General features: G+C 37.6%; 1 protein-coding gene across 1 annotated transcript in view; it reads left to right on the forward strand.

Annotated features, from left to right (window-relative positions):
• Positions 1-6,574: 6,574 nt before the first annotated feature.
• The window catches only part of tmtc2b (transmembrane O-mannosyltransferase targeting cadherins 2b), a 109,111-nt gene continuing 99,412 nt past the window's right edge, over positions 6,575-16,273 (forward strand). The window contains exon 1 of the mRNA XM_084409690.1: positions 6,575-6,997. Coding sequence (XP_084265816.1) covers positions 6,915-6,997 — 83 coding nt within the window. The 5' untranslated portion in view covers positions 6,575-6,914. The remainder of the gene's footprint in view (positions 6,998-16,273) is intronic.

The raw sequence follows: 16,273 nt of genomic DNA on the forward strand, positions 1-16,273 counted from the left end.
GCTAAGAAAAGCTTCTGGGGGTGGTGTTTGGCTCAAGGTCATGGTGCAAAGGACCCTAGGTTGATTTTACTCCAAACCATCCCTTTAAGGACCTCATGAAATGGTGTCAAAGGAAAATTGGGCTTTGAAGGGCTTATCAAATTGCTTGTCTCATTTTTAAAATAGCCAGAAGCATTTAGTCGAAACCATGAATTGCTAATATGCATATTTTGTTCCCGGGAATATAAATTCTGTACATTTTAAATGCGTACATTTTCTCATTTTAGCAGTATAAAAGCATATTGACAGATAACCTATCAGATATTGACTGAGTATTCACTGCTGACAAGTTTTAATAAAACTTGGCTGTGTATGCAGTAGAAAGGGCGGTGGAAATCTGGTCCTATTTGACAAGAGAAAAAAAAAAAAAACTTAAAAGACACCCATAATTCACTTTTAATTTTGGCACCACCCCTCTGTTGATCTGACTGTCCATGGGCGGAAATACAGTTCGATCTGTTGGTTTGACAAAAGCCCTGAAAATCTGTAAAAAGCTAATAGACTAAAAGCCACAAAACTCCCATTTCTATTTCATGGCTTCGTTACTCTTATGATCTTTCCCAAAACCAACGACCTAGCAACCACGCTAGCCTATAAATAGAAATTTAGATAACTTAATTATTCCAAATGTCTTGCAGCGACCCTCTCTTGGTTTCAGACTTGAAGGTCAACACCAGTGAGTCTGCTGACCCACTTTTAGATACCAGAAGGAGCACCCGGCCAATGACTGAAAGGCATTCTGCAGCGCACCATCTGCGCACATGGATAGGTCAAATGTCAGCATGCCTTCTGAATCACACCTGGGGAAAATTTCTAAAGTGTGATGGATTAGAGAGAACTGCTTAAAGCATACGTTAGGAGACCATCATGGTGCATGGACTGAAGATACTCTCATCAATGTTAAAAACTAACAATTACCTCTTTACTTACATATACACGTTCCTGGTTTTATTGTGCACAGTTCATCACTGGACGTTAAAAACGAATAAAAACTGCAGTTTGTGAGGCCGAAAACATCTTTCCTTTGCAGCTGACATCACCAATCCCTCTTATTTTTCAATCAATGTATGTAACAACCACCTTTAAAGATCCATAATTTCCCGACAGATTAAATCAAGTCCCACCTTACTTTTTTCCTCATTGAACATCTTGTTTCAGTCGGAAATGTGTCACATTATAAAGTAAAATGGGTTGCCAGTTGACTTTGAAAACATGCTCTATTTGACTGATATGTGAGGAAAAAATGTGTGAGGATATGGAAGAAAGGTTTATTTGAGCAATTCGAGTTTTTTGACTGTGGAAAAACTGTGCAACTGGGTTATTTGATTATGTAAATCAGACGTGGGAAAGCCATTGGATGCGGAGAGAAGCTATGGGCGGCTGGAACAGGCCGGTTTTGGGGAACAGGCCTCCATCCAAGCCTCTTAATGACAGTCATTGACCCCCTTCTGTCTAAGACTGTTTGAGAATAAAGCCACAAAAATGCATACATTCCTACATTCATACGGTATAAACAGATGGGAAATTGAAGATATTCTCTTGCAAAAGGTAGGATCGTTTACCTGATACCACGAGGAAGCAATCTTTTACACCCTGGAATTTCCTTACACATAAATTCATGTAGACATGAGCCTGGAGAAAGGTTATCTATAGCCTTCAGTTGTTATTACACTGATGTTCTGGGTTAGATTTTGTATTACGTTCTTCTGTTGCTAGTGCCGTTCATCCGTTCATTCTTTATCACACTTCTGTGAGTAATATGAGATTTCCATCTCTGCTGGAAATAACCTTAACTACTTCTGATGTGTTGTGAATGTGTGCAGGTGCAGGTACTCGAGCGTAAAATACTGATTCTTTGTGTTTTATGGGCATGAAACACTTTACGCCAACTCGTATAATATAGAGTGGATCTTTTCCAAATACAGAATTCATTCATACTTCACATCACACATGTCTTCGAGACCATAGTTGCTCAGTAGGGAACTTGCAAAACAACTTCTTTTTTTGCCCAGATAAGGTTACCAAAGTCAAAATCATGTGGACATGTGAGTGGAAATGTTTTTCATCCGTGACTTATTCAATGCAGATCTGTCAAAGTCAATCTAGAGTTTAATAATTGAAAGACATCCAAAACTTCCAAAACCTGTTGAAGGTCGCTATGCAATTATTTACTTGAGTTTATTATTAGTGGGTACTGTAAAAAGTGATCAGTTAACTTAACTTTAAAAAAGTGAGGGAACCCGTTGCCTTAAAATGATTAAGTAATAAACTTCACGAGTAATTGAAAAAATTAAGTTATGTGAACTTGACAATTCCACATACCTTTTTTGTCAATTCCGCATTAAGTTTTTTAACTTAATAAATTTAAGGCAATGGGTTTCCTCACTTTTTTAAGTTAAGTCAAGTGATAGAGGAAGGTTACAGTATATTTCCATTTTCCTGGTGTTGGCTGTTGATGGCCTGCTGACTTACAACCTGCTTGCTCATGAATGACTTTCATATAAATGCCTCACTTACTTTTTTAACTATGCAGAAAGAACCCTTCTCCAAAAGTGGTCTGTTATTGAAATGGCATTTTCTATGACTACTCGATACTGAATTCAGCATTTTAAAAATTAATTCAGAGTTTTATTTTATTTTTTTGGCCAGGGAAATCTCTATATCTCTAAACACTGATGGGAAGTTGATAAAAAACAGGCATTATGAAATTTAGACAATTACATGCACTTACAGTCCTTGATTCCAAGCTTACCTTGCCTGCAAACCATAAATGAGTAATGAAGGAGCAAATGGTATCAATCACAAATGTCACTCTTTCTAATCTCATGGTGACAAATACACCAGGTTCTCCCATCCATCACCGCATCCTATACATTAAATCATTCTGCCTTGAAATTAAATGGTAATATCACTTATGTGGCTAAAGGCCATGTAAAGAAACTGTTTTTAACTGTAGACATGTGATCTTGTGGGCTGTAATCTATTAAAATATAACAGTTGCATGGGAACAGATGGACATAGAGGGGGTGAAGCTTTGAAAAGAGGAGGACATAAAGTACAAAGAAAGAACAAACTTAAAATGTTAAGTTTTAAAAACCATTAAATTACTTTTTTTTTTTTTTTATTAAAGAATAAAATGTTGTAGCCGTAAATCCATACAACAGATAGTCCTCGGATTTGATCATATTTCTATCATTGAATTATTCACCCAACAGATGAATTCAGTCTTATTGGTGTGAATCATTCTGTCAAGCGAATCAATTTGTTCCAAAATGTTGATTCATTCAACAAAGCACTTCTATTGTGTTTCTTGGAGATTCACAATGATTTATTCTGCTGTCGGTATTAACAGTTTCTTTCTATAAAGCAATATCAGGTAACACTTTATTTTACAGTGTCCTTGTTACATGTTACATGTACACTGTAAAAAATTTCTAACCTACCTAACTCAAAATTTTCTAGTGACGGATAACATCTAAATTTTTCATTTGGCCCAAGTGAAATTCTGTAAATTTCAATTGGCCCAAGTGAAAATCTGTAAATTTAATTTTATAATTTACAGAATTTCACTTGGGCCAATTGAAAAATGTAGATGTTATCAGTCACTAGAAAATTTTGAGTTAGGGAGGTTAGAATTTTTTTACAGTGTACCTACTGTAGTAATAAGAGTAAATTATGCATAATTACATGCAATTAACCCTAAACCAAAGCCTAATCCTACCCTAACCCTATAATAAGAAAATGTTAATTATTATTACTCAGTACTTATATATAATTACACTGTAACAATGACACCTTAAAATAAAGTGTAACCCAATATTACACTGATATGTGATTTGTATCAGACCAACAGCACTCATGTCCATGTGATATTGCTTAAATAACTTCCTGAACTAAACATTTCTTCCAATACAAAAAGACATCTATTGAAACAACGGCTTTACAAAAGTTCTTTACAAATATATGGTAAATAGACAACATATTTATGAAGTGCTAAAAAGCTAAAAAGTGCTAGTTGCAAATGTAAAAAACTAGGCAAATGAGTTTAAAGCCCATATGCAAATAGCAGGCTATATTCACCTTAAAGTAACGGAGGTTTTTCCCCACACAGGAAACAGATTATTAGAAAATCATATGAATTTGACATTGAAAAATGACATGCACAAATAATACATTTACAAGAGGGATTACACCTATTTCATATACAGGAATTTGATATTATACTTTAGTTAATGACATTTCAGCATGGTCTATAATTCTTCGTATAATCTTGAATTGTTATAAGCAAACAGATATGTACTTATAGGCTTTTGAGCTCTTTATTGTGCACTCAATCCATTTATACCTTCAAATGTGAAGTATGCCATGTAATTTGCAGCTGGCACAGTGCTGCAAATGAATTTGAAGGGCCACATACTTCAAGCGTACTTATTCTGCTCTAAAAGAGATTGTGGGATTTGAGACTTTGCTAAGCTTAAATTTGTGGGCCTTAGTTTAACTACTTCTCGTACCTACGTAGAATTATCACAGTGACAGGAATTTTGAGGTTTCCGTGTATATCCCTATTTTGTGTGCACAGAATTATCTCAAATTAAGCCATGTGGTCATGAGGAGTCAACTTTAGTCTCAGAAAAAACAAATGGTTGTCTTGTGCCACACCCATTCCTATAAAACAATTTTTGTGAAAATCAACTAAGTGCATGAGTTACAAAGGGTCAATTCCTGTGATTCCATCAGTTCTGTAATAGATTACATCATAGTGTCCTGCTGTTCTGTGAATGGCCACACTGAAGCCTGTCTAAGTAGCCCGGGTCTCGCTATTGAACTAGAATTACATCAATATTCACTGGACCATAGAGCACTCTTTGTGTCCTTAGCAACTACAAGATTGATTCTTTCTCTCTTCCTCGGTTTCTTTTCTTCAATTTCTCAAGTCTTCAAAGGAATCCAAATACTCCCTGCTGTTTGAAGAAAGCAGTACATATTACACATAAAGCCTGCTTAAACTGTATGGCTGCTGCTAAATGAAAAATGTATGTAGGTGGAAGACCTGATTACAGGAGTGATACATTTCGTGTTTCTCCACTTTTGCCAACGACAATGGCATGTGCTCTGAATGTGGGCCCTCTACTGGATGTTTTAAAATCCACCTAATTTAGGATTGCATGTATACAGACTTGATAGACTATGCGTTACTAGTAGTACTAGTAGTAGTTGTTATCATCATTATGACTGTTTTTATAGGGCAGGATGGGGGAAGATGTCCCCCTTAAGAACAATGTGGATTTACTTTTAAATTGTAACATTTAGATATGTGCAGGATGATGATGCATCAGCCAATGCGTTATTATAGGAAATAAATAGAAACATTTGCTAGTTTAGCTGTTACAGCACAACATGTCAAATATTAAAAGAGGGTTAAGCTGGGTGAATTGGCCCCCATATCTCAACATAATGCAAATTCAACATATTACAATATTTTCCAGAGACACAAAATTAGATCAATTGACCTCAAAACTGTTTTGACAAACTAAATCTCACAAATTGATATTCAGATGAAATGACAAAAGTGCTGAGATGAGATTTTCTGCCATCTATGGTCAGGAAAAAAATTAGGGTGGGGTTGGGGGGATCATAATAACTGACCTGGTTTTGACAAAATCCGAGTGCTATAGAATTAACGGATCAACCGAAGAGCTGAGCGCTATAACTCAAACTAATCATTATATGGCTGCAGATCTAAAATAATTGAATTGATGACAATTGATTTGCTTCAAGTGTGACAATGTGTCAAAATTATCAATTGCATTTTGTGCCTTAATGATCTGCTGAATCTCAGCTCTCAACAGATGAAACAATGATAACTGCATAATGACAAAATCACACCCTTTTGAATTTCCACTCACTTGTCTAGGATGCACTTTTAGCACATTTTAAATTTACACGGCTATATTTATCATTAATTGCTGTTAACACCACAGCAAATTAAATCTGAGACACAAGTAATTGTTTAACATGCACTCTTATGTCATGAGACACATTTTAGGCTTCAGAAGAAAGCTCAGTCATGACAGAATAAACGTTTAGCATGGTAATGGTCATAATAAGTTAATGTATCTGTATGAAAAATAATATGTGCACAGTGTCATATACACAATCACTAAACACCACCAGAACACACTACACCAGAATAATGCAATAAACAACATAAAATGTAACATAAACCCTCTTATTTTGAACAAAATATGAGCAAATATAACAGATGGCAAAAGACGCATAGCTGTTAAAAAGCTCAGACATTTTTCTTTATTTAAAAGGTCAGAAATGTCAGATTTATTTAAATTCTGGAACTGAAACATGATAGACTACTTAAAAAGGAACACACCCACACCCTGTCACTAAACAGGTTCATTTTATGCAAGAAAAGTGAATCAAACATAGCGTAAACATTTTATAATGCGTGCAATAGAGGGTTAAGTCAGACCGTGTGCATGTGTATACATACCCAGGAGGAGGGGGTTTGCGCATGCGCACTGGAGCCACTAACCACACGCGGCTCAATCACGACATTTATTCGGCGTTCACTATGCATCACCTCAACACTCTCGGTGTAAGGACGCCCAAACACAGTAGACCGTACTGTAAATACTACACGTGCCCCATCCACTCTACCTTACAGGATTCTCTCCGCAAATAACATGGGTTAAGAGGAGGATGTCTGGATAATTCATTTCAACTCTTTGCAAGGATGGGGACTCGGATATTGTTTTCTGGCAGAGGCATTTTGACAAAGACGAAGAGAGAAATCAAAGAAGGGCTTTAATATCATCCTTCAACTCTTTCATTTCCTTTCCTTCTTTTCTTTTTTTTGAGAGATGATCGCAGAGTTGGTGTGCAGCGCCGTGGCACTGCTCCTGTATGTCAACACACTGGACGCCGATTTCTGCTACGATGACAGGTATGCCAATGAATGACTCTGATACATAAGCACGTTCTTCCTCATCTCAGTGAGTTCAGCGGTTTCGTAGCAACCGGAGAACGTTGAGCCGAATGTAGTAGCGGCGGCTTTTGTTCTTTTGATTCTGTTACATGTTGCGACAACGCAGCGAATGGCGGCGCGAGCATGACAACTGTCAGTAGATAAACAGAGCCAGCCGTGCAAGTTTCAAACCTCGAGTGTTGCGCGTGTTTTGCTGGTTTTGTTTTGCAATGCGCTCAAGGACGCGAATCACGTGCTATCTGTTTGAGATTGAATGTAAAGTGATGATGCCTAAGAATATTACAATCTGTCCGTTTATTTATTACAGGGGAATTGTGTCAGCCCGCGGGAACTGGCCGACCGTGTTTGAGCCTGGTAATTTAGGATTAGTGTCAGATGGTGATATTTAGGAATGGGAATTAGGCTATGTTCCGACTGCGTTTATGATCATTTTAGTACTTTTGAGGAAGAAATAAATTTGAATTCTTATTGCCCCCAGCAGTCTTCTGCCACAAATGAATAATAATAATAATAAAAGATAATTAAAAAGTGTTATCACAGATTTTTAGCTACTTTTAAATTAGCCTACTTTTCTTTCTTTTTTTTTAAGCGGGACAAGTGCGATCGAATTAGAAATGTAGCCTACAGCCTACATTAAATAATCTTACTAAAATATGTGGCAACATTTAGTTCATTCATAAAATACAATTGATTAAACCTATGATTGAAGTCTCACAAGCCACAAGTACAGTTATTGGTTCATTTTGCATCAGACATTACGAACGTAATTTGCGGTTCAGTGAGTGAGTCAGATTAATTCAGGAACCACAACGACTGATTAGGCTAATACGTGTTTTTAAAAGGATAGTTCACTCTAAAATGAAAATTTTGTCATTACTTACCCTCAAGTTGTTCCAAACCTGTATGGGTTTCTTTCTTTCTGTGTTCTGTTGAACACACACACACACACAAAGATATTTTGAAGAATGTTGGTAACCAGACCGTTGACGGCACCCATTGCCTTCCATAGAGGGGGAAAAAATACTATTGAAGTCATTAGATGCCGTCAACTGTCTGGTTACCAATATTCTTTAATATATTGTGTTCAAAGTAAGAAACTCATACAGGTTTGGAACATCATGAGGGTGAGTAAATTAAGAACATTTTTCTTTTTTGTGTGAACTATCACTTTAATTCCCTAAAAAGAGCCAACTTGTCATCTGTTGGGGAATCGGACTGCTCTGGTTGCTCTGTACGGTTTTGATTCAACCAAAGATAACCAGTTAATAGGACTAATTTGTTTGGGATTCGGACCGTACCGGTGTTGTCGAAGCCTGCTCCCCTTTGTTTCCTATGGACTCTAAACCTAATCCTATTCCTAACCCTACCAGTAACCTATGGGGAATAGACTTAGAAGTAAGACCAGTCGCAATGCATATTTTTAATTCAATAAGAATTAACCAGAACATCTTAAAAATATCATAAATCTCTGATCCTAATCCCAAACCCTAGTAATATTAAATACTTTTTATAAAACAAATATCTCAACACTTGCTCCGGCCACTTGTTTTTAACGGATGGCGAAGCCAAATATCCATCAACTCTCACAGGGAGAACGGTAGCTCTTCATAAGCTATTCACCCTGCCACCCCATGGGGATGACAAATTTATTTTCCCAAGTAGCGTTAGGGCACTTTATAATAACATTAAAGAAACCTAGAGCTGCATGACAGTTCCGCACAGTTGAGAAGCAATAATCCAGAGAGCAATCAAGCGATGAACCCGTCAACTGTCGCCGATTGTGAAATTAATGTGTCTCCAGGGTTAGATTCCTAAATTTACTGTGACTAATTTATTTAATTAGACGCCTAACAACTTTCTTATGCTATAAGAACCATAGGCTAAACATGTTTTTCTTTCTTGGTGCATTTGACTATCTCAAAAATGTGTGGAATCTAAAAAAAAATGGGCTCAGGGCGTCCTGACATGCGTTTCTCTTTCATTTTCCTCAGCTATTAGTGCAAGTACAGTCCTCTGGGCAATAATACCAAAGTACCCGTTACTACTCGTATAGTAGCATGCAAATTGTGCACTGTATATTGGTATTTTTGTGTAAGTTGCAGTCGCTTTTCAAGCAGTACCTTCTGTTTTTATGCCTCATTTTTGTAATTAGTAGCAGGCGTCATTTAAAAACTGAAATGACATTTTGTCTCACAGCGTTCCTTGAGGTGGAAAGAGCACAGAAACGAGTTTCAGGCCGGTCCTGGGCAGTGTTACACACCCTGTGCTAGTTATCGTTTAATTTGCGCTGAGAAAGAGCAGATGTGACGTGGTGAGGGACGAGAAGCCTTTTTTTGAATCCTGATATCACATGTGTAAGCGAGAACCATCTCCTAAATCACTGCACTGACCTCTGTTATTGAACCACAGGCTTGTGAGGACCAATGTTGGTAACATTTAAGAGAGCACTATCAGATATCCCTAGTCGTATAAGGGCTTTATTAAAAACGGGAGGTTGGCGTTTGATTTTGGAGCATAATAAAAGCGTTGAGGAATGGGGGTTAGGATTTTTAATGTGGGGACAGGAAACGGAGCACTTAGCAAAGTGGTTCTGCACATATATATTGCAACCAGCTTAATGCACAAAACATTCGCTTCAAAATGCTGGCTAAAAAGCTGAAAAATGTGAAATTTTGATGGCAAAGGCAACATGAGTTATACGTCTAGTCACTTTTTAAGCATGACATGGAGTTTCATTTTCAGGCAACTCATGGCTGTTTCATGTTGGAAGAAGTTTATAACAGGAATTATTGTCTTAAGGATTATAACAGAATTCTAAGTGAAAAAACATTTCATTCCTGATTTAAATAAGTTGCCTTTTAAAAGTGCATCTGCATCTCTTTGTCTTGTGGTTTTATTTATGATGCACTGTTAAATCCATTTATGAAGACAGTTGCTGTAAATCTAAAAGGAAATTGTCCATCTAATAATATGAGAAATTACTATTACCGGTACTACATTTTCTATTGCTTCCTCATTAAAAACTTCAGCTGCTTTCTCTGCTGGTATCCGTGAACTGTTTACTCTGTTGTGACATACCATCACTCAGGTCTATTAGACGTTCAGTAAGCTTGACTTTAGTGCTGTGTGTCCCAGCGTTCCCCAGGGAGCTCTCCGTATCTGCTCTCCGTCTCCAAATCACATCCGACCCTGACACCTGCTCCGCTGAGTGGAGGCCATAACTCGTGGAGCTCATATCTATGATGCCATAATCCTCACACCCAGAGCAGAGATGGAGAAAAGAGTGGAGAGATGCCAGGGCTGAGTTATGGCCTCATCTCCGTGGCCTGCTGTGAACCTGTCCAGAAGCTTGATAGATGAAGTCGCATGAGGAATCGTCGTCATTCACCTGAAATTGAGGGCAAACCCATTGCCGTTTCAAGTTCTTGCAGGCTGTATTTATTTAGGGTTTGTGGTTTTGGAAAGAAGGCAGCTTTGGATGAAGGAGTTCCTTAAACGGCTAATTTTTCTTTTTTCCTTTCTCATGTCAAATAGCATCAGATAAGTTTTGACTACTTCCTCCACAAGTACTTATGAAGACAGCACGAAATGGCATTTGCAATGTATTTATCTTCCATAATGTGACCTTTTTCAGAGTGTAAACGAATTTGGAGCTGAAAATAACGTAGAATGGGATTTGTGTGTACAGTGAAGTGAACCATTGTAGACTATGATATTCGTTGTAAATAAAAAAACAAAATTATAAAAATTGTGTAGAAATGGAAACAAAGAGGGCTTATATATATATATATATAATATGTGTATGCGTGTGTGTTTGTATGTGTGTGTGTAAATACTTGCGATTCTGACCTTGTATCGAGAGGTTCTAAAATATTGATAGCAAATGTTTAAACTTGTAATTTACTTTGCGAAAAATTAAGTGGCAGCTTTCGTTCAGACCGAGATTTATTATTGACAGAAACAGCATCATATTACTACAATATTTTCAACACTATAAAGGCATAGCTATGTGACATTTATTATAATAGGTTTATGTAAATATTTTTTCAAGTTCACTTAAATTCAATGCTGTTCCTTTTAAAAGCCCAATAAATGTTAAAAACGATGGCTTGTAATTATGCTGTATTGTTAAATGATTAAGTGATTACGTTGTGATACTTGCCTTCATTCATAGTACTTAGATGACGTAAATAAACAAATACAAAACAAATACGCAAAATATACTGTCTTATACTGTTATTTAGGATATTCATTGTGAACATATGTATTATAGTAGAAAAATATATTGCAAATTGTATTTTTAGGTGGGATTAATTCCAGAAAAATGTTGATTAACAATCCAAAATATTGTTATAAGTGTGTTATTAAATGTGTGCTTTAAAAAAAAAAAGCACTTCTTTGGTGCTTTTATCTTTATACTGACTCCTCTCCATTAAGCAATTTTCCGAGTGCTTCTGTTGGTAGTTTAGTTACCAAGCCTGTTTAGCTGAGGCTGCAGGGATGAGCTGCTGTGCGCTTTAAATAGTCTGTGCTGTTGGTTTGGGTTTTGTGGTGCTGTCTGGCTCTGTTATCCTCGGGCACTGCTGGAGTGTCCACCCTGTGGATCCGACCGCACACTTTGGCTCTGTGGTGATGTCGAGATCCAAGGGCGGCAACCCAGACTCGGAGCATCTCTCTCCTCAATCCGTCCATCCCAGTGGTACCCTGTAATTATCTCTGAGAGAGAAAAATTAGAGCGGGAGAACTCACAGCACCCTTACACGGCCCCCTTTTAATCCTCCAACAGCTCAGTCCAGATGGTCATGTTTGCAAAGCATTGTGGGTGTTTCTCTTTTTTTGATATTTGTGTTACTCCTCTTCTGTACTTTTGTTTGAGGATTCATGGGGAGTTTGATGTAGACATCAGCATTCCAGATGACTACGATTATGCCATTGACTCAAAGAGTCCCTTGCGAGAAGGCGCTCGTCGGATCATTGGCATATTGTGGTCAAGTGCAATGTGTCTGTTCGTACTTCAGTCAGACACTGTAGAGACTCTTTGTTTGTTAGTCTGTTGTGTTTCTGCATTGCTCTTTATTAATTAGTGCAATGTGTTTCCTTGTAAATGGTTGACTTCTATGATTAGATCTTTTGGGATAAGATTAAAACCGAGGCTCATCAATTTTTATGCACAGACAGTGCAAAACTACACTAAGTGCGTGCCAGTGACTTGCAGGTTTAAGAGACTTCAAACTGTGGGTTAAGTCATATAACTTCAGGGAGTATTTTGGCACATCCAGAATGAGGGAAACGTATTGCCTCATCTTTTGGTTTGAGTAGAGATGTCATAAAATAAAACACCAGATTGAACAGCCACCTGTGCCATTTCACTGTGAAACAGCTGCATTCGCTTTCACGGCATTATAAATATTTTTGCTTTAAGTTCATTATGGCGTGACTGTAGTCTGCCATTGCATGAGTGTATAGATGGAATCAGAGCCCAAAGTTAACACTGTCATAGTGACAAATGCTGGTTAAATTGGCTTTGGTCAGCAACCTGTAACCATTTGGCTTGTAACTTTATTAGGAACCGCAACATAAGTGGTGTAAGTCTTGACATGCGTGAATCGACTCTGGCATACAAACTGTCTGCTAAAGAAAAGATCTGTGACGTCTGTGTTTTATGACAATCTCAGTGGAATTAATTTAGCGTGTTTTTATATGGATTTAAAAAAAAGTTGTTATAGTATTAGCTTTTTTTCCCTCTGTAACATATATTTCGACTGTCGCAAATATGTTAAGAAAATACGTAATATTGTATTATATTTTACTCTTCTTTATTGGTATTGATGGTTCCATGTAGAACCTTTAACATCCATAACTTTCCATTGCACAAAAGCATTTTATTAGTATATCGATAAAGTGTAAATTAGTGTATTGCTAGACTGGAAAACATTGTTGTCATTGTCCTCAGAAACACCAGGGTTGTGGACCGTTAATAGTTGTGGATTGCAGACATTTTTGTTCTCTGAGGATCCTCTTGGACCATTCTCTCTGTGACGTATTCTAACCTCTGAGTTCTGGGTCAGCGGGCCTTCTGACAAACCACAAACACTATTAAACACAACCCGCCCTACTGTAGTTGGTGTTTGTGTGGGGTTTTGGTGTCTCCCACTGAGTAATCTGACTAACAATTACTATGGCCATGACCTCGTAAGGTCAACTTTCAGGGCTGTAAACTCGGACCAACTATTTCTCCAATTTACTGCGGTTCTTCTGTGTCTGGGGTTTAAACTGACACCATTCTCTATGTCTCGGATAGAAATACCAGTGCAGAGGTGTATTCTAAAATGTTCTGTAAAGGTATGTAGCCTAAAAATTACAATTGGTATCTCCAGCTGCCTCACACTATCATAATCAGAGTGAATTTGAGGAATATCTTTCAATCTCTCACGCTTTTGTGCATAGAAACAACTTTGAAAAACCTTTTTAAAGAGTCTACACTTGTGTAGATGACCTGCCACTTGATTATTATATTTAACAAAATATAAAAAACAGGGATCCAAAGTATCCAAAGTTTTGTGATGCATTGATTATATTCACTCTTTGTAAAAAATTATAGGCATTATAGGGATTGGAACAAAAGCAGTTTCCAGCATTTTTACACACTGAAAAAAAAAAAATGGTGTACTAGAATTTGAATACCACAGAAACTGCTTGTAAATTTCACAAATAATTACAAAGAAACAACATTAATGAATTAAACATGAACTGTACAAATGCCTGTTATACAAAAAATCCTCTGATCATCACCATCAAGTTGTTCCAAACCTGTATGATTTTTTTCTTCTTCTGCTGAACACAAAGGAATATATTTTAAGAATATGGGTAACCAAACATAATATGGACAAAATACTATAGAAGTCATTGGGGTCCATCAACTGTTTGGTTACCGACATTCTTCAAAATATCTTATTTTGTGTTTAAAGAAATTCGTACAGGTTTGGAACAACTTGAGTGAGTAAATGATGACAGAATTTGCATTTTTGAGTGAACTCTCCCTTCAAGTTTTACAGTGCATCGCTATTAAGCATCAGATCAAAGCTCTGTATTCCTTTTTGAACTCAAAATTATGCTTTACTATGATTAAACATTTGCAAATTGCTTCTTTATAGACATCAAACATTGGAACAAACTATTTTATTTGAAAAAGCAACAGCTAAAATACTTAAATCATGCAGGTGCCTCTTGATAACCATGTCCATTGTCCAGATGGCGTCTAGACTGAAATGTCGGGATTGGGAGCGAGCCGAGGTTTTTCCCCTCTCTCCTCAATCGTCTTGGTAAGCAGCAGAGGGGGGCTGTCCCTCCAGCTTGATTACTGAAGTGAAGCTTTGTCAGAACAGACTGAGATTGGATGGCCGTCATCCCACTCCATTGGCTCTCTGAGGGAGCAGCTTCTCTCTGTGATTGCCAGGGCAGATGATTGTCATTTGTGATGTGTGAGCCGAAATAAACAGCAAGCCAGTGCGGCCTGACCCATCGCTGCCCATAGGGGCTCTAAAATGGGCTGTTGGTCACAGCTGATGGCCTTTCAGGCCTTCTAAATCAGACAGGCCTGGACAGGCCGTAATCAGGGCTGGAAGAGGAAGGCCATATGTACGGCAGGTTTACTGCACAGTAGAAGACAGCAGTGCAGATTAACTTTATTGGACATGCTGTAGGATCGCATGGCTACCTCCGCAATCGTGCTGCGTCTTTGCGGCTGTCATTTTAATTTAAACCAAACAGATTATCTGTCTAGATTCATTACTTTGGCCGCCTTCTTTCTGCCCCCTTCAATTGTTGAACTAATCACATTAGCCACTAATTAAGGTAGAATTAAGCCTATGCTTAAACTGTAAACTGTATACAAATTAAGGTAAGTCATGTTTTTCCCTTTGTCCTATAAACTAGGGTTACACAATCAAATGAAAAAAAGTTAAATGCATAATGAATAATATTCAAATAATAATAACAAAGAATACCTTATTATTTTGAATGTTAGAATTGTATTACAATATTGTAATAATCTGTGGTCAATTTCTTCACCTTCACTTAGCTTTGCTAGAGTTTTATTAAAGCAAAGTTGACATAATATAAATGAATTAAATTCAACAAAACTTCACTTTCAACAAAGTTCATATACAGTGTAAATCCAAAGACACTCGAGTTCTGTTTCACTCACGCATAGTTTTCGTGCATCAAGCTGCTGTTTCAGTGGGATTTTGTGGGGGGTTTTGTCTTTTTTTTTTTTCTTTTTTTTTTGGCTGTATCTGAGCAGCAGAAATATTACACGTACGTATCATATCACAGTTCAAGTCGAAGTCACAATATTTGTCAAAATAACACAACCACTACAACCACTTTCGGAAATTACATTATAGACAAGAATGAACTTGCAAAAGAATAAACAACAAAACTTGGCTGTGCTGACAGAAAGATGGATTTTATCTGTCAATTAGTGTGCTGATGCTTCAGGGGATATTTAGATGGAAGCCATTTCTCAAAATGTTGATGTGATGTCACGGCCTGATCATTACACACGGGTCTCAAATCATTTTCGTTCATTTCACTAGTTGGGTAAAGGCCAGAGACAAGAGCTTTGATTTCCATCTAATATTCTTGATGGATCTATTGCCATGTTCCGGTCCTGTGCCGGCCTGCCTTCATTTTAATAGGATTAGCAGTGCCCTGTGGATTGTGGGGGGGTGCTGTGTCAGAAAAGCGTCTGATCCATTTGAAGCACAAAACCCCCCTGTTGCTAGCGTCTGAGGAGGATGCTATAGTGCACTTAAAAAAAATAAAGCAAGCCTCTCTTTTCTTTGGTCTACCTTCTAGTGTCTCCTATGCAGCTTCTATGCCTGCAGAGGAAGCTGCGACATGACCTGGCCAAGAAACTTTTGTGCTTTGTGGAGAGCTGTGTGGTCTCTATTCACCCTTCCGCCTGTGCACACCATTAGCGTGGCCGCTCACTGATGAGAAATAAGCCTCAGTTGTGTTGCCTGTTGGCTCAAATGAACAATGAAGTGCTTTTTTTTTTTTTTCTTCCTTGGAGCAGGGAATAGATGCATTGCCTTTGTGAGTTTGTGTATCTATCAACTTGTCAGAAACGATCTGATCAGCCCTGCAAACATGTACGTGCCAGGACAGACATCTTCCTCTGAAGACCAGAGCATTATTTAGGTGTTTTTAGGTGCGTTGTTTTTACCTTAT

This window comes from Rutilus rutilus (genome assembly GCF_951802725.1).
Source record: "Rutilus rutilus genome assembly, chromosome: 5".
In the NCBI taxonomy this organism is placed as follows: domain Eukaryota; kingdom Metazoa; phylum Chordata; class Actinopteri; order Cypriniformes; family Leuciscidae; genus Rutilus; species Rutilus rutilus.